General features: G+C 36.0%; 2 protein-coding genes across 2 annotated transcripts; both read right to left on the bottom strand.

The window, feature by feature from the left end:
- Positions 1–4,992: 4,992 nt before the first annotated feature.
- On the bottom strand, positions 4,993–6,694 carry LOC105215544 (uncharacterized). The gene is made up of 4 exons (XM_011189511.3): positions 6,296–6,694; positions 6,030–6,198; positions 5,566–5,883; positions 4,993–5,468 (listed from the first exon to the last, which is right to left on the bottom strand). Exons 1-4 carry the CDS (start codon positions 6,664–6,666, stop codon positions 5,055–5,057), a joined length of 1,272 nt encoding a protein of 423 aa, XP_011187813.2. The 5' UTR covers positions 6,667–6,694; the 3' UTR covers positions 4,993–5,054.
- Positions 6,695–6,936: 242 nt separating this feature from the next.
- LOC105215545 (uncharacterized) lies at positions 6,937–8,795 on the bottom strand. Its single transcript, XM_011189512.3, has 2 exons — positions 8,102–8,795; positions 6,937–8,031 (listed from the first exon to the last, which is right to left on the bottom strand). The coding sequence occupies exons 1-2, from the start codon at positions 8,155–8,157 to the stop codon at positions 7,695–7,697; spliced, it is 393 nt and encodes a 130-aa protein (XP_011187814.2). The 5' UTR covers positions 8,158–8,795; the 3' UTR covers positions 6,937–7,694.
- Positions 8,796–18,338: the final 9,543 nt, after the last annotated feature.

Raw genomic sequence — 18,338 nt, 5'->3', positions numbered from 1 at the left:
CGATCAAAAATCTGAGTAAAGCTTTGCAAAGCTTCAATTTGATTTGTGCCAGTTTTTTGTTCGATTCGCCACTCTCCAAGGCAAAAAAAAAATCAGATTATCCATGCCTTTGCCGATATATTTTACGTTTGCTCGGTTGACTCAAGTTCGAAATCGAAATCCTTTAAAATCTCTGAGACCAAAACCAGAACTTAGTATGCTGTTTAATGAAGTGTGAAAAATATTTTTTTTTCTTTTCTCTTTAAAAATCAATATAATGATATGATAATAAAATTATCGATGCATGCGCGGCACTTCTTTTAGATAACTGTCTAGAAATAGCGATAGATTTACTATCGTCATGAATATTGAATAATTAGCAGTTCATCAGAGATTGCGATTAGCACTACGCAATTGTAGACGTACACCTGTATAGAATATATGATAAATATGAAAATGAACTCATCAAAAATTGTTTACGAGATACATATGTATGTGCAATTGAAAGCGGCTACACAATTGTTTATATCTCTTCGAATGATTCAAATCAGTAAAAAACCGTTTAATTAAGCTATTGCCGTTTCCGATTAGGTATATTTTAATAACGTTTGTTTGAAGTATGTTTGCAATTCTGCAGAAAATCATGAAATCCGTATTGGGAAATTCACTATTTAATCGTGCAGACATATTTTTGCGAAATTTCTTTCTGAAGTTTTGCGGAAACGCATTATGATTCACCAATTCAATTCAATTATATGCATTAACGAAGATAATTTTTGTGATTATGAATAAAGAGAAACAATGAAAACTGAGAGTTGTGGGAATAAAAAATACATTGCACTCTCAAATCAAAATCGGAAAACAAAAATTGATTTAAAAAACAAAAAATTACAAGTGGTAACGGAATGCATCCCGAAGCAGAGCATCCGATAAGCGCAGTGAAGGTGTTCTTAGATTTAGAACAACGATCATTAAACAACATTTGCGCAGACTCAGACTCAAACAATCATTGACCGACGTAGCCAGGTAGCTTGAGTTTTCCCCGCACCACTATATGTATATTACCCCGTTATATCTACATATGTACAGTTATACGTTGCAGAAAATGAAGGGCTTGAGTTGAAATTTTACATCGATCTTTAGTTGGAGACATTTATAATAATTTTTCATAAAAAGAAGGTTCTCTAAATACTTCGTTATTTAAAATTGGTGGATCCAATATATCATATATATGTTTAAGCTACTACTACTATTGTCGTTGTTTCAGCGCCAGAAAATATTTCTCAAAAAATGTCCAAGAATGTTGCCGATTTGACAGTCTTTGGCAGGGTAAAAATTCAGATCCGTTTCGGTTGCTTCATGACCTGACTCGTGGACTGTGTCGTTGCCAGAATATCTCACTAATGTTTTAACTTCAAATATGTACTTTAGTGTATTTGTGGCTTAAAAGGTTCAACCCTGACTGCCTCAAGCTTCATCTCCCTTAGTTTGTTACAAGTAATATCATTTGTTAAAAAGTGTTTGGCTTGGTTTAATTCTATTTACGTCAAGAAAAGAAAGTTTAATTTGGGCGCATGAGTATCAAGTACCTCAAGAAACCGTACTATGTGCATTAGATAAACGAAATCTTATCAGATTATTGGTACGGACCTGCTGAATATTGCTGAATCATTATAAATTAGACTATTTCACTATTTTCGCATGCTTAAGCGTGCATCCATTTGTAGTTCATATAACATATTTATTATATAACTTGTTTCTGTTCCCACGATAATTTTATTTGCTCAAACACGTCCACTTTGCATTTGCTAAGCTAAATATAAGTCATTATGAATTAAAATAATTATTTGAACAAAATTTAATAAGCGTGTTTATTATTATCTAAACCACCTAAATATAATTATAGGCATAATGATCGCGTGTATCCAAATAAGATAATAATATATTAGCATAAATTATAATATAAGTATATCTGCGAGCTATTAAAAGCAGATAAAATGGCATATAATCATCAAGTCTCCGGTTAAATAACCGAGTCGTATTTATGGAGAATATACTTCCAAATTTAAGAAATCTTAATTATTATTACATAGTATTTTTATACTCTGGCAACATGCTACAAAGAGTATTATAGTGTATCTTTGACCACAATGCAGCTTGTTGTTAAAAATGAACAATCTCGGAACGGACCCTTTTCGTTATTCAAGTAGACTGGTAAAATAAGTAATTTTTTTCCTATATACGAGGGCTGCTATATATATTTCTGGCCTAATAATGAAAATAGGAATATTTATCAACGAAAATGGTTTTATTGTTTTTCAAAATATTCTCCATCAAGATTTATACATTTTTGCATGCGCTCAAACCAATTTTCGAAGCACTTTGTTTGAGCGATTGTCAAATTGTGCGGCATCCAACGAGAACAAACCTTTTTTACGGCCAGGTGTTCATGCAATATCGAATGTATGCTGGTGGGAGAAATGCATAGGCATGCGTCTATCTGAAGGTATGTTACATGGCGGTCTTGTATTATCAGTTCACGTACGGCATCGATGTTTTCTGGCACAACGGCTGTTTTTGGACGACCTTCACGGAATTCGTCTTTGAGCGAGCGTCGGCCACGTTTGAATTCGTTGTACCAGTTTTTCACAGTGCTATAGGATGGTGCTTCATAGCCATACAAAGATTTTAGTTCATCGATGCACTCTTGTCGCGATAATCCACGTCGAAAATTGTGAAAAATGATCGCACGAAAATGTTCACGAGTTAATACCATTTTTTTGGCCGAGATGAATTTTTTAATTCCCTGTAAATAAAACAATTCACGATTAAATGACAAAACGTTCTGAGTGATGTTATGCTAAAAAATGTCAAACTTTCCAATGGAAATGTCAGATTGCACCTGGCAACACTTAGTGTTGCCTAGGCCAGAAATATATATAGCAGCCCTCGTATTGATACTAAAACTGTGACAATCGGTTGAAAATTTCGTCTTATAATGAAAGTCAAATGCAGTCCAAACTCATTTTTAATGCTATAATATTGTTGGCAGGAGAGAATATTTTGCACGCTTCTTATAAATTCCAAACAATGTTCGGTTGTATGTGAAATTAGCTCTTCCTTACTATTATTACTTTTCAGATGTTCGTAACACGCGCCAACCTGTTGTCAAAAAATAACAATGATTTGCATTTTTCTAACTAATTAGAATTACGTGCTAAAAATTTTAAATTAGATGCTCACACGCACAGATATAAATACTCTTACAAATTACTTACGTGTACTATGTTCGTTGGACATCAATGAGATCAGAATTGTCAAAATTTGGCAATAATGAAGACACTTGGCCTCTAGCTTACAAACCAAAATATCTTTTGAGCGTCATGAATGAGTGTATTTGCTTTGACATTAAAAGAAACAAGTAAGGAAAGGTTAAGTTCGGGTGCAACCGAACCTTTTATACACTCGCAATTTATTGATGTAATTTTATAATGATAACACAATTCGACCCATATATTCGGCATAAAGTTCAATAGAATAACGAAACTCATCATAAATAGTATATGGGGACTGAGGTAATTCCTGAACCGATTTCACTCGTTTTCACCACCAAGATGCAATATATAGAAGACTATACGCTCACTTAATTTTATATTACCTATAATCGGGAGGTAGGAGATGTTATGACCCCATTTTTTGATACCGATATTTTCGGTGAAAAATTAGTCATGATCCGATTTTGACAATTTTTCCACAAGTTATGTCACAGCTCAAATACAGTATTTGTGTAAAGTTTTATTCCGCTATCTTCATTGGTTTCTAATGTATAAATTATAAAGTGAACGAATCAGATGGAATTCAAAATTGAGTTATATGGGAAGTAGGCGTGGTTGTGTGCCGATTTCGCCCATATTCCACTCGTGTCATCAGGTTGTCAAGAAAGTGTCATATACCGAATTTCATTGAAATCGGTCGAGTAGTTCCTGAGAAGGTGGCGATGCCACGCCCATTTCCCATTTTGTAAAAAAAATCTGAGTGCAGCTTCCATATGCCATTTCTTATGTAAAATTTAGTGTTTCCTGAGTTTTTCGTTAGTGAGTTAACGCCAAAGAATATGTGTCCCAAGCTTCATTAAGATATCTCAATTTTTACTCAAGTTATCGCTTGCGCGGACAGACGGACGTCCACACAAACACAAACAACCGTTATGGGAACAAAACTATAATACTCTCCTTAGCAACTTTGTTGCGAGAGTACAAAAATAGTGTCAGCTGGAGATTAGTCATAATCATAACTGTAGTGATTTTGTGATTAGACTTGATATATCTGGTTTGATGATTGAGTTTTGATTATAGACAAACAAGGTTTCACTCAAAACGCATATATTCCGGTAATTTTCAATGCTCAGTGTTGGGAAAATATCTTCAGGGATTGGAAAAGCTTTAGCAGTAATTAAATTTTTTCATGTCTGAGATATTTCTATCACAATCAATAACTAATCAAAATCACTATATTTATCACATGGAGAATGGGATCATGTGTTCACGTAAATGAGGAAAGTTTTTGATTGTCATTCACTTGGGAGTGGCCAGAAACGATTCTTCTATACATGGTTCAAGCAGCTCACGACTTCCGGTTTAAGACCCAAGTATCCTGTGAGAAAGTAAACCCGTTTCTGCGGTTGTGTGCTGGGGTTGAGACCCACCATATAAAAACGAAGTACTAACAAGACCGGAGCATCAATTACACACATACATATTTATCACATTAGTGTAATTGGAAGGAACCAATAAATAGAAATACTGTGAGATAATTTGGTCGTGTTATTCATGAGATATGAGGTTTGATCCAAAAGTTGGAGGTGTCCCATCCATTGCCATTTTCTATACCAATTAAATTTACAATCCACATCAAGCATAAACCGATTAGAGAACGGTATCACGCCAAATTTCTAAAAACTGTTTAACTACAAATGTTTCTGTGGACTATTATCCTGTAATTGAACTCGTGTCGTAATTCTGACTCTTTTATTGTAAAAGCATATGGTTTGGTCTTCATTAAATATTCTATTTAAACTAAAATTCGTCCAACACACCCAAATCATCCAAGCGCTTCAGTCCATATTTTAGCTGAGCTTGCAGACGTTCCTGAGCAAATATTTTTTTGAATTTTGAACGTGCGAATTCCTCATCCATAAAATTGTCAATACTGTTATTTTCAGATAACTCTTTTGGTATGGAAATTAGGGGCAGAAAACTGAACAAACCGAAAAGACCATAAAGTTCACGAGAGCGCAACTCGTACTTGAGATCTTCCAAAGTCGGTATACTGTCGTAATGTAAGAATTCCAGTGTCTCCTTGAATGTTTTGTAATACACATTTATGAGATCGTCGCGTCGTTCTTTCAGTAAATTCAGACGTACACTTGTGTTGAGGAAAAAATTGAGATCGCAACCGGGGCTGCCGTAGAAATTAAGTTGGAAATCCACCTGCAAATTCACAAAACCTTGATGAATGAATAAATTATGGGCGCTCGCATGTGAAACGAAAGTATAAAAAACGGTTGTGAATTGAAATAGTACTTACGAAAATAGCGCGCGTAGGCTTCTCGGGTTGCTTGGGATCATCATAGGCGTACATGAAATTTGTTATCCAGAGATCACCATGGTTCATTACAACAATACGATCACCTTCACGACGATCTGCCAAGTGTGCGCATATGGAATTGAAATTATCGTGAAAACGGTGCAATTTTTGTGCTATCTTTTCAAAACCAGGCCATTCGGCTGCGTTGTTGGCTAGTTGCTTCAAGCTGCCTCCAAAGACTTTTATAAAGGTTTCATTTTTTATTACACCCTTCATGCAAAGCAAACCGCTCACAAATCGCTTAGTGATTTCAGGATCCTAAAATGGTATTTACTTGATAACTATTTGCACTGAATTGAAAAAAGAACACGTGTATATGTTACGAAATGTTAAAATGGTCGAGGTGGAATATTTAACAAATAAATATATTAATGATTATTTCGATACGGTTTGCTTATACTTACTCGCTGAGCCAAAACCATTGACGTCGCATGCAGGCGTCCTGTTTGTTGCAGGATCAATTCACAGTGTTCCCAATCGAGTTGTTCCTGTCGCGATGCAACCGCAAAGCCATCGGTTTTCAAATCAGTAAGCACAATGGTGCGAGTGGGTGCTTTGATTGCATAATAACAGCTAAGCAGAAAAAATAAAAATTTCACAATTTAGAATATCCGATAAAATCACTACACTTTCATTTGTCTAGAATTTTATTAAGCAATTGCATACTAACGAGGCACTGAATCTCGGACCACCAACAAGTATTTCCAATCGTGGCAACACATCCAAGTAAGTCAATTTCTCCTTAAGGAATACACCCAAATCCTCGAGGAAATGTGTGTCTTTCGAAACCGGTATGGTTTTGACAATTAGCGACCGCTGCTCTTGCACCGGTTGCTCCTCATCCTCAACTAGGCGCTCATAGGAGACCAAAACGCGATAGATGCGCGAACAATAATTATCACCGGGATTGCTGCCCCATTCGAAGGTAACTTCACTAACCGTTAGCTTGATTTCGCGCAAACCCTCCTCGAGCGCGGCCACGAAAAACTCCTCATTCAAATACTCGGGCACAATAATATTATTTGGATTCTTGATAACCATTTTTATGAGTTCTTTATATTTTGTTTATTTTTTTTTTTGCTTCAGTATTTAAAGTCATGAACGAAGTACTCTAATCGAAACGCTTTGGGCGATTTACTAGACTAAGATGTTTTTGCCTAAATATTGTACTTTATAGAAAAAATCCAGCCATAAAATGAAATTCATATTGTTATATAGTAAAACTTTCTTAATTACTTACTTGATTCCCTATTCTTATTAAACATAATAAACTTACATCACTCATATAGAGAGTATACTTTGCTGCTTGATAAGTGCCATGTTTTTATACTCTCGCAACATGTTGCACAGAGTAATATAGTTTTGTACACCCAACAGTTGTTTGTAATATTTAAAACTAGTAAAGATAGTTATAGATATTACATACATACATACATCAAAATATAATATGAAGAGACGAGTTTAACAATATTTAGAGACTTAATTAACGAGTTCTTTCTCATTCTGAGGAGGCAGGTAGAGTATATGAGCGAAATTGGAACGTTGCCAAGCCAACTAACTTGTTGCATTCACAATGCAGGTCGCTGGGTCTTCTATAGAATTATTACTATTCGTCGGCTATCGTACCTATAATAAGTGTGTTGCGAACTTAATGCATGAGGAGCTGGAGAGAAGTAATTTTTCGTTTGTTTCCAGTTATCTTATGAGTTTGTTATTGTTTATTGTTTACAAATCCGCAAATCTTTCATAAATATTTGTGTAATGCATGTGATATAAGCCACATTTATTTGTTGAAAAAATATTTATTGAATTTAGTGTCTTTATAGTTATACTACCCATCGTAAAGACATAAAGAGAGGGAGAGACAAATAGTTAGTGTTAGCTGTAACGCATATACATATGTATGTATGTATGTACATAATAATTATCATAGCGTTTTCAATCACAATACGTACTAAGTTTGCTAACAAGTAAGAAAGAGCCTAGTTCGGGTATAAGCGAACATTATTATACATACACTCGTAGGAGAGTAATGTTCAAAGGCGTGGTCAGGTGTTGGTAAAATTTTATTAAAATAGGTTTATGGGGATTAAACCAAGGTCAAGATGGATTTCATTACCATATTGGGTGTATATTTGGGTTAGTGGAAGTTCTAGCAAGAGGTTTAGAGGATTGGCAACGTCAACTTTCTTGTAACTAGTAACTTGGCAGAAAATCGAACAACGAAAAGGCCATATAGTTCGCGAGAGCGCAATGTAATGTAAGAATTCTAACGTCTCTTTGAATGATTTATAATACACGATTATGAGATCGTCGCGTCTTTCCTTCAGCATATTCAGACGAATAATTGTGTCGAGAAATATGTAAGTTGAGATCGCAGTTGTAGAAATTAAATTGGAAGTCCATCTGAACGTTTACAATAGATGAATGAATAAGTAAATTAAATTTTGACATTGAGAAAAGATAAAGTACTTACGAAGATATGTAGGCGCGTAGGCGCGAACATGGTATTTCCTGTTTAGAGGTCACCATGATTCATTACAATGATGCGATCGCCCTCACGATGATCTGCCAAGTGTGCGCATATGGGTTTGAAATTATCGTGGAAAAGGTGCAATTTTTCTACCCAGTCAAGAAGAAGAAGATCGCTGCTCGTGCAGCGGCGTCTTAGCATCCTCACCTCCACGCTCAAAATCAACCAAGAAGCGATAGATGCTTGAGCAATAATTATTACCGGGGTTGCTGCCCCATTCGAAAGCCACTGCTTTAACCGTCACATGGATTTCACGCAAACCTTCTTCAAGTGCGGTGGCGAAAAACTCCGCATTCAAATAATCGGGCACAAAAGTATTGTTTGGATCTTTTGATAACCATTTTTACGAGTTCTATATATTATGTTAATACAATAAATTTTCACAATATCTCTTAACGCCGAACGAAGTAAGCACACCGAAACGTTCCGTGCATTTCACTAACTGAAATGTTTTTGGCCAAAGGTTGCACTTTAATATACGCCAATCGCCCTACATAGAATTCCGCGTTAAAAATAAATTTCCCAGTCACTTTCGTTCATAGCAAAACGTTTTCACTTGAATATAATATACTTGAATATGTACTTGATTCACTCTTCTAAAAACTTGTAATTAACTTATCTAACAAACTAACGCGAATACGAGTACTTTGCGTTGGGCGTTCGATCAGCAACTCAAAATTCACCACTCTCATCTCAACAAACATTAATAGACATATAGAATTGCTTTAAGATCTCAATGAGGATAAATGTTGCCTTTGCTCTTCTCTAGACGCATTATTTAATTGCGATTTTTAAACGTTAAAAAATTAGTAAAAAAAACCTTTGTCGTGTTCTTGAGGTTAGTTACTAGATTGTATGATTGAATTTCTATTCTGGTCACGCAAGATTTCACTTACTGTGCAACCAACAGTGCTCTAAAGATCGTCGGTACGCTAAACTAAATTAGAAGATCGTTTTGAATAAGAATTAAACGCACTGGTTCACTTTTACATTTATAGATTCCATTGAGGAACACCCATTCTAAATAACGACAGTTTCTCTGTGTTAAACCGCATATCATGCACTATTTAAAAATAGTTTTTCTTTTTTTGTTAGTGTACTACATAGATTTCTAAAAAATATATATAAATATATGTAGAATGGTAATAAAATGAAACCATCAACCGCTGTGTGATATCAACACATGGCAATTTAGTGGGGCATAAATAATTTTACAATATTTCACAATTAAATTAACGCAAATGTCTTTAATGCGTGTAATTAATTCCAAAGCCACAATTTATGATGAGAAAAAACCGCCAACCATAAAATGACAGTAGTTCACGCCAACAACAGCGTCGTCCGTAATGAGAGGTCCACTATCAGCCACCCATAATACAGAGATTCTAACTGTAAACGTACAGTGTCTTAGATTATTCAGTTTGTAGTGCCGGAGAAAACAAATGATTCTAACTGTGCTTCATAGTTAAAGAAACAAAATTCGAAAATATGATAAGGCCAATTTATTTCTTCATGTCTATTTTTTTCCAGTTTTCCCACGATTAATTTTCTCGGTAGATTTAGAATTGCAACATTGTTACCCAGCATTGTATGTAGAATGATTTTTGATTTTATTAGGTCTCTATTGACTATTGTCCTCTGAAATAATTGTGATCAAACAATTTATTAATTGCTGTAATCTTTTCTTTATACATTTTGTATTATATATTATGTATTTGTGTATACTATTTTTATACTCTCTCTTCACATAACGGTTGGTTGTAAGCCCTAAAACTAAACGAGTTAGATATAGGGTTACATATGTATGTATATTAAAATGATCAGGGTGACGAGTAAAGTTCAAATCCGGATGTTTGTCTGTACGTCCGTGCAAGCTGTAACTTGAGTAAAAATTGAGATATCTTGAAAAATTGAAATTTGGAAGACGTATTTCTTCTTTCGTGGCCCCGCCCCCTAGTAAGTTTTTTGTACATATCTCGTAAACTACTAAAGCTATATCAAGGAAACTTTATCAAGTACAAAAATGGAGGAAATCGGATTATAACCACGCCCACCTACCTTACAAAAGTTAGGTTGAGAATTACTAAAAGTGGGTTAACTCAATAACGAAAACCTTCAAAAACACTAAATTTTACAGAAGAAATAGCAGAAGGAAGCTCCACTCAGATTTTTTTTTTACAAAATGGAAAATGGGCGTGGCATCGCCCACTTATAGGTCAAAAACCATATCTCATGAACTACTCGACCGATTCGAATGAAATTCGGTATATAATATTTTCTTGATAAATAAATTTATCTTGATAATACGGATAAAAAATGGGCAAAATCAGTTCACAACCACGACTACTTTCCGTATAACTCAATTTTGAATTCCATTTTACTCCTTCACTTTATAATGTAAACCTAAGGAACCCATGAAGATAGTGGAATACAACTTTGCACAAATAGTGCATATCATCTCTGGCTTCACTTGTGAAAAAATTGTCAAGGCCCCAGATATCGAACATGTTGAACTCAGCGTCTGAGGGTAAGTTTTAATCAAAAATATGGGCTCTCAGATAATTTAAAGTAATTCAGAGGAAATTGTTTTCTTCTAATAGTGTGTCTCTGTTCCAAAAATTATTAAAATCGGGTCATAACATCTCTTATTGGTTAATATGTGAGATATTAGCAAAATTAAGTGAGCATATAGTCATGGATATAGTGTTCCTTGCTGTTGAATATGAATGAAATCGGTTCAGGAATTACCTCAGCCCTCATATATTACATATATTTATTTTCGTTATTATATTAAACTTTATGCCGAATATATGGATCAAATTGTATGTTATTTTAATAAAATTTCTTCAATAAATTGCGAGAGTATAAAATGTTCGGTCACAACCGAACTTAGCCCATCCTTACTTGTTTCAAGTGCATTTTTCGGATATTTTAATCGGTAGCAGTTCAGCCATTGTGGGTGAATATAAATTCGACAAATCAAATATCATTATAATTGGTATAGTAGTTCCTGAGTTATATATGTACCCCATGTATCCCGAAGGACGACCGACAAAGAAAAAGACAATTTTGTTTCTAAAAGTTTATTTTTCTGGGTGTTAAGATTTTTTTTATTTCAAATTTTTTTAGGTTATATTTCTGGAAACATGTGTTAGACCGATTGCATTTCTAACCACTGTATACTCACACATATTAAATACATATCTGTATGAATTTTGTGTTTTTGTGTAATTGTGCGAAAATGCATTTGGCGTTTGGCCAAAAAATCACTAAAATTATGCAAATAATAATAAAATGTTACATATACATAGGTGAGCGCATAGATTCTTAGATACAAACACATATAAATCGTGTGTGTAACTGTAAACACAAGGAATATTTAGGCCACTACCGCTTACTCCCTTCAAGTGGGTGGGTTGCTTTTTATTCGCCACATTTTTAATGTGACCCTTAATTCGGTTCATATAAATTTTATTACGACCGTCGACCGTTAGTTGAAACTTAGCATATTGCAATGCTGTCAGTGGCAAAAAGAGGCTCCCTTGACAGCAGCTAAAATAGAAATTACAAAACTGTTTAATCTCACTGAGAAAAAAAAAAACGTTAAACACGTGTTGAAGCACCGTTAGAAAAAGGCGCATTTTTTCGCACGCGGTTTTTTCCAGCGCCCATTGTGCATATTTGATGACATCGGCAGTGGACAATCACGCATGGAGTTTCAGAATAGTTAGTTTTGAAAAAAAGAGTACACTTAAAAAAAAATCTGAATTTCAATATTTGTGTGTTTTTGTGTGCCACTTTATACATATTTATATGTGTGCAAATATTTTATATATTTTAGAAAAAAACTTAATCAATAATAAACAAGTTAGCCGTGTTGCCGAGGCGTTCGATGTCACAAGTGCCGTGGGTCCAATATTTCCGTAATTTTATTGCCAACGTGTCGTTCGGTTTTTGCCCACAATTTTATTAGCATTTTCAATTATGTGGTTTGTACGCTGTTTTTGTTGTTGTAACTATGGCTTTTTGCCTGTACCGCATTAATTAACAGAGTTTATGAAAAATGCATAATACAGTAATTTTGTTTGTTTATCATTGACTGATCAGCGTTGAATATTTGAAGAGGCAAATAAAAGTCTACTCGGAGGGATAATTTGCGGTTGCCCTTAAAAATAACGATTATAAATAAAATTTACTCTAATTCAATATGCAAACAAACATACACATGTAGTATATAGTATAGTTGTAGTTGCATGCTTCTGTATGAAATGCTGCTATAATAAAAATTTATTTGAATTTGTTTGGTAATTTTTGCATTCATAATTAGTTTAATTATTAAAAAAATGGCCAATATTTTATTAGTGTGCCATACAGAGCTCATTCACTTACGTCAGAGTTTGCCTTTTTAATTAGTATCGGAGATTTGGTTTGCATATTTTACAAATAGAGCACTTGAACCCTTGAAAATCTCCAAAAAACCTCATCAAAGCGGTGAGTTCTAGACAATATTTAAGGCAAACCTTTCTTGAGAGTTCTTCAAGCATTGAATATGTGCTTTGATAAATAGGTATGTGCTCTGATAATAGGTCCAGATCAATATATTTTACATACTATAATTCTTTAAAAAACATTGGTAATGCAAGCTCTTACCGTTCTTAAATCAAATCCATTCAAGGGAGAAAAAAGCCATGCCATGCCATTATTGGGAAATTTTCATGAAACGAACGAAAAAGAAGCAAAGGCATAAAATGAAAGAAAATGTAACCATAAAGTTCACAAACTGTATGAAAAAGGTTGTAAGAAATTATTATCAGAATAGACTCATTTGGACGTGATACAGAAAAGATTCCAAATCAAAACGATCTGTCGGGTTTTGTACCCTGAGAGGAAAGATTACAGATATTTATTTAATGTGTTTGCCTTAATGTTATTTAACCATAAAGCTTCCAAAGCAAAAGAAAAATATTCTCAGAACCACAGCAATCTCATTTGGATTTAAAGCAGAAAAGATTCCAAATGAAAATAGTCGAGATGTATACCCAGAGAGGAATATTAAATTTCAATTTATTTAAATATAAAATCGATACTCAGAGTCACAATAGAATTATTCGGTTTTCAATTTGAGTTCCTATATTTAAAATAGGATGTCAGAGAAATCGTTAAAACGACTGTATATCGTAAGAATAATTATTCAGATAATGTTCAACCAAATTCGCATTATGAATGTCGTCTTATTTAATACCTTTACTGGATGGTTAGGTGTGCTACTCCTAAGGAGTGATTATAAAGGACTTGTAATAGAAATATTTACTCATAATGGCTTAAATACTCGTGTAAATTGGAGAGTGAACTGATTTCTGCTGAAACAACAAAGCTTTCGCTACTTATTTGAAATTAATGGTTATTTTGAATAGTACAAGGTTGTAGATAAGAAACGTTCCTCTTCCGAAAAATATTAGAATATAAATCTCGAAGCGTGACACTTACCTTCAGTCGATCTAAATGTAAACGCTCTATTTTATACGCCAAAGTTATTTCGTCTATTCAGCAGATCTTTGCTTACCTCTCATTTGCCCCAGTTCGAAAAGCAAGCGAGTTGGAAAAAATCTTCTTCAACTAAGTGGCAACTTTAAAACCCATTCATCTTAAGTTGTGTTGCATTCGTAAATTTTTTCGTTAAAGAGAAAAGAGCAAATTAGTTCACTTCGAAGGAAAAATAAAATCCAGAATAACCCTCCCCCACAAGGGAGCTGGTGCTACAGGCGCTGTGGCGCTAGTGTGAAATGCGTGCACTTACGTTGCCGGGAATAGCGTAATTCGTCACGGCGTATCAGCGAGCGAACACCCAAACACGAGTGGGGCGTAAAAGTTTTAGTGCAAAGCAACAACGTAAATTTATGGCCAAGACATTTAACCAAATTGCAGTGTGAGGTGTCGTCGGGTGGCTGTGAGGCGTGGTGGACATAGACAACTATACATGAAGTATGTCGGTAAGTGTGTGCGAGATGTTGTCGTTGGATGTTGAAACAAATGGCTGAAGAAACGCTTGAATGTGTGCGTATGGCTGAGTGCTAGTATTTTTATATGCTTCTACGGCAAGGTGAGCGAACCGTGAAGGGAAAAGGATAGTCAAGGCTTTATTTTTGGTCGTTGAGGTTATTGCACTCGAAGCGTCAGGCGCTTAGACGGAGATTAAATGTAGTCGGTAGTTGGGCGCAGCGAAATTCGGGACAAAGCTGGGCGGTTCGCTACAATTGTTTTGGACGCTGTCTGAGAGATAGTGGAGAGGGCACGAAGACTACAGATGCCTCAATACACACATACGTACATTGATATTTGACCGAGTGACTGACTGACTGAGTGAATATTAACTATTTGTTGTAAGTGTATATTTGTTGTATTTGTTTGCGAAAGGTGAAGGCAAAAGCAAAGGCAAGGATTTATGTGTGGTTAAAGTGGCTGTGATATATGAATTGTTTCACGAAATTAAGAGCCAGTGTGTCCCTCACATGCATAAATTCTAAACAACATTTTGGAATGAGTGTAAAGACAAAAATCAGTGTATATATCAGAAAGAGGGTGGAAATTTAAGAGTTGGTCGATAACTCCTTCTCCAACATACATATAAAAAGAAGAATATATGTATGTACCTACGCGCTTCTCAGGTGCTTCGTTTTTAGGGCGCTTACATTTAAATTTAAAATTTATTATTTATACGTAAGCCCACTCACATGTATCGCTCACTTACAAGTTGAGCGCGTAGTTTAGAATTTTTGTTTACATACCCTTCAAAGCTTGCTTTTGGACTCTAGACCTTGATGCGGTCAAAAGCCTACTCTTATGTACTCATATGTATGAGAGTATACTACAAATGTGATGCTCGACAGAGGATAAGGGGTGCTTTATGCCTTTAACTGGGGCTCACCTCAACACTCTACTGAATTTGTTAACGCAAGTGAATGGCTTGCTTTCATTTATTTGTGTACGGGCTAAAATTTTTTATTTTATTTTTTGCTCTTGTTGAAAACCACCAAAATTTTCACGCCATTTCAGCATTGAAGTGAAAGAAATATGTGGAATATATACCCCTATAGCTTATATGGAAAAGGCATAGTAGTTAATATAAAAAAGCTCGCAGGCGCCACACATGTATTGGCGTACAGGTACCCAGCAGGAAATCGCGAACCAAGTAGACTCACTTTTATCTTAAAACAAGGAGAATAATACGAAAAGACATGGCTCCGTGTGACAAGCATACGAGATTTCGTTGAAAGAGCCAAAGACTATACCAAAAATCGAGTTTGAGAAGTGTTTAAAGTATTAGAAGAAGAGCATTATCTCGAATTTACTGAGAGTGTGAAAAATATGCTTGGTCAGAAGTATTTGAAAATTATAACTTTTTTGAGTCAAACGAAAAAGTAGAATCAAAACTTGAAACAGGATACTCTGTCTGGATGCACCAAAGTGTTCTTATATCAAAAAACACATACGTTCTTTTGTGAAGTCACCCATGCTATAATAATTAAAAGACGACCGCAATACCTTTAATTCTTTTGCATTTCTACAGCCGCACACCCAAATATTTTTGACATTTTACTTACTCAAATTGCATGCCACTTTACATACTTGCAACCAGATCAATGTACGAATTTTTTGATTGCCCTTCACATACAAGAAAAGAAAAACGACAAAAAGATCGTCAGTTGACGAGGTAGCGGGAAACGTGTTGGCATCTAGGGCGATCCGCTGAATGATACAATAATTTCGGCCGAAATTGCGTGGCTGCGTACGTCATTTCGGCAAAAATTGCAAGCCGCCAGCCAGCCTCTGGGCAGCAGCATCAATGACAGTTAAGCAGCGTGTGGTCCACTGGCAGCTGTCTGTCGCGGCTGCATCAAACCAAGGCGGCGATTGCGAGCAAACAAATGGTAGTTTAACAAACATATTAGTATACTTAGGAGTATACGAGTACGAGTATATATTGATTCATGCATTTGCCCTGCCCTTCGGCTGCCGTATTCCGTGCCACGGCGACGTGCAACGGACCGTCGTCTCAGTCGACAGGGCGGTCAATGGCTCGCAGCGTTGTGTGCTGGCTGGGCGCATAGTACCCGCGCAACACATAATTTCCTTGGCATTGGCGCTCTACTTCAGTTGTCCCGCAATCCAGTCAGCCAGTCGCACGCGTGTTCTTCAATTACATTTCAATTTCTCATTGCTTGATGGCGACCTCTGCGCCTGTACCCTTGTGGACGCCAACGCCGTCACTGAACTGCCACGATTGGGATTGCCTTTACGCTGGTTCGCATTTGGCAATGCCATGATTTCTTTATTTGGTTTGAGCGGCGGTAAATTGGTCGATTTCGCTTTCGGCGAACTCATTATTTTACGGCCCAATGGCCGAAGTGTATATGGTAAATAAGCGATCGGGCTTGGCAGTCCATGCGCTGGCTGTTGTACAGTTCATTCGTTGGAGTGCTGCTCCTTTTGGCCAAATATTTTTCGGTACGTTCGTTTGAAGTATCTGTGTTTCAGTACTAATTCTTCATGCTTGTTTCTTCGCTTACGTTCTCTTTCTCTTTGAATTCTATTTTATTTCACTTTTTTTCGTTTTTACGTGGTTTGATTGACGTAAAACAATGCTGGCAGTTTGGAACGCCACATTGTTGAATGTTGTCTTTATTTTCGAAAATTAACTGCTGACATGAAGATTTTTCTGTAATTACACGTTGATTCGCATTGCAAGCAGTGTTGCATGGCTGACATGGGCAAGCGAGACCAAATATGCAGCCGGCAATGTTAATGCTGTGTTCGGAAACGATGTGGTTTAAATGATATTAATCGTTTCCATTGAAATTGTTTGATAAGCGGACGCCGTGAAGTCGTGGTTTGAGTTGTGTTGCAACACTGGGTCAGTACCACGATTAATTCGTAGTGCAGATTAACGTCACATGTCATCCGCACTCGGATCTTATATTTTCCTACTTTGGAAGGGCTTCCCATAAAATCCTTCCGGAGTTCGGAGAGGAAGTCTCTATTCGTCTGTTGTTGAAGGCGCTCACAATAAGCAGGAGAAGAAGTGCGATGAAGTATTAGCTTGATTGTATTAAGATACCCGAACGTTTTGGAAAAAGTCTGGAAGGAGCTTGAGCAAAGTTAATATCGTCAGGAATAGCATCTATTCATTAAGCCAGTAAGCCGTTGAGGATACCTGTAGATTTATTATATTTCTATGTCCTATGAGCTTTATAAAAAATATTAGAGGCTCACTTCAATCTCACTTTCTGCTTCATTCACCTTGAAACTCACTGTCACTGTTGCGTACGCACTTTATTTCGGCAGCAAATTAATGCATTTCACATTCTTAAATCTCCTCACAGTTATCCAAGTATCTTCCATGCGAATTTCAATAAAGTCCATATTTAGAGATATGATCTCTTAACTTCTCTTCCATGTGCGTATAGTCCCCTAAGCATTCCAACAAATCATCATCGACGTCATTATGAACGCTTTCATTAATTACCTTGACTGAATTCAACTTAGAATACATACATACGCACCTACAAAGATGCCTCCCAAGTGGGCTTCCTTCAACATTAAGCCACATTTAAGTAAAACTTTTGTGATTTCCCTTCGTGGCGCCAGAGATCAACGTTGCCGGCAGATACTTGCGCAACTTTCGAGATATACGAGTTGAGCGGAGCTCAGCCGAGGTGAGTTGAGTCCGCAATTCGCCCAAAGCCACTCATAAATTTTACGCAGCAAATTATTACTAAAATTACCGCTAAAGGAATTTTAAATCCACAACGCAGAGAATCCTTGCAGCTGCTTGAAGACTAGGCAGGGGGATGCACTTACATATGTATATTTGTATATGGAAGATGCTAGTTAGAGTAGGATTGCTGCAAGCTGCTGGGAAAGTGGTAAACTTAAATGCTGAAAGCCAAATTGTACAAAGTAAAAGCGAAAAGAGTTGGGGAAAGAAAAAAGTCAAAATGTTTTATTCATGAACTACAAACTACAGAGCGGGCAGTTCACTTTATACTTTCTTCGCAGTTTTCTTTTTCGAAATTACAGTAAAATTCAGTGAAATTCAAAATACTCACGCACACATGTACTGCACACACACCTACAACGCTCGGGAATTGCAACGGCCAAAGTTTGTTTTGCCCGGCCGAAT

This window comes from Zeugodacus cucurbitae, chromosome 5, assembly GCF_028554725.1.
Source record: "Zeugodacus cucurbitae isolate PBARC_wt_2022May chromosome 5, idZeuCucr1.2, whole genome shotgun sequence".
Taxonomy (NCBI): Eukaryota; Metazoa; Arthropoda; class Insecta; order Diptera; family Tephritidae; genus Zeugodacus; species Zeugodacus cucurbitae.
The sequence above is the reverse complement of the archived record's forward strand: the minus strand, read 5'-3'. Positions and strand labels throughout refer to the sequence as shown.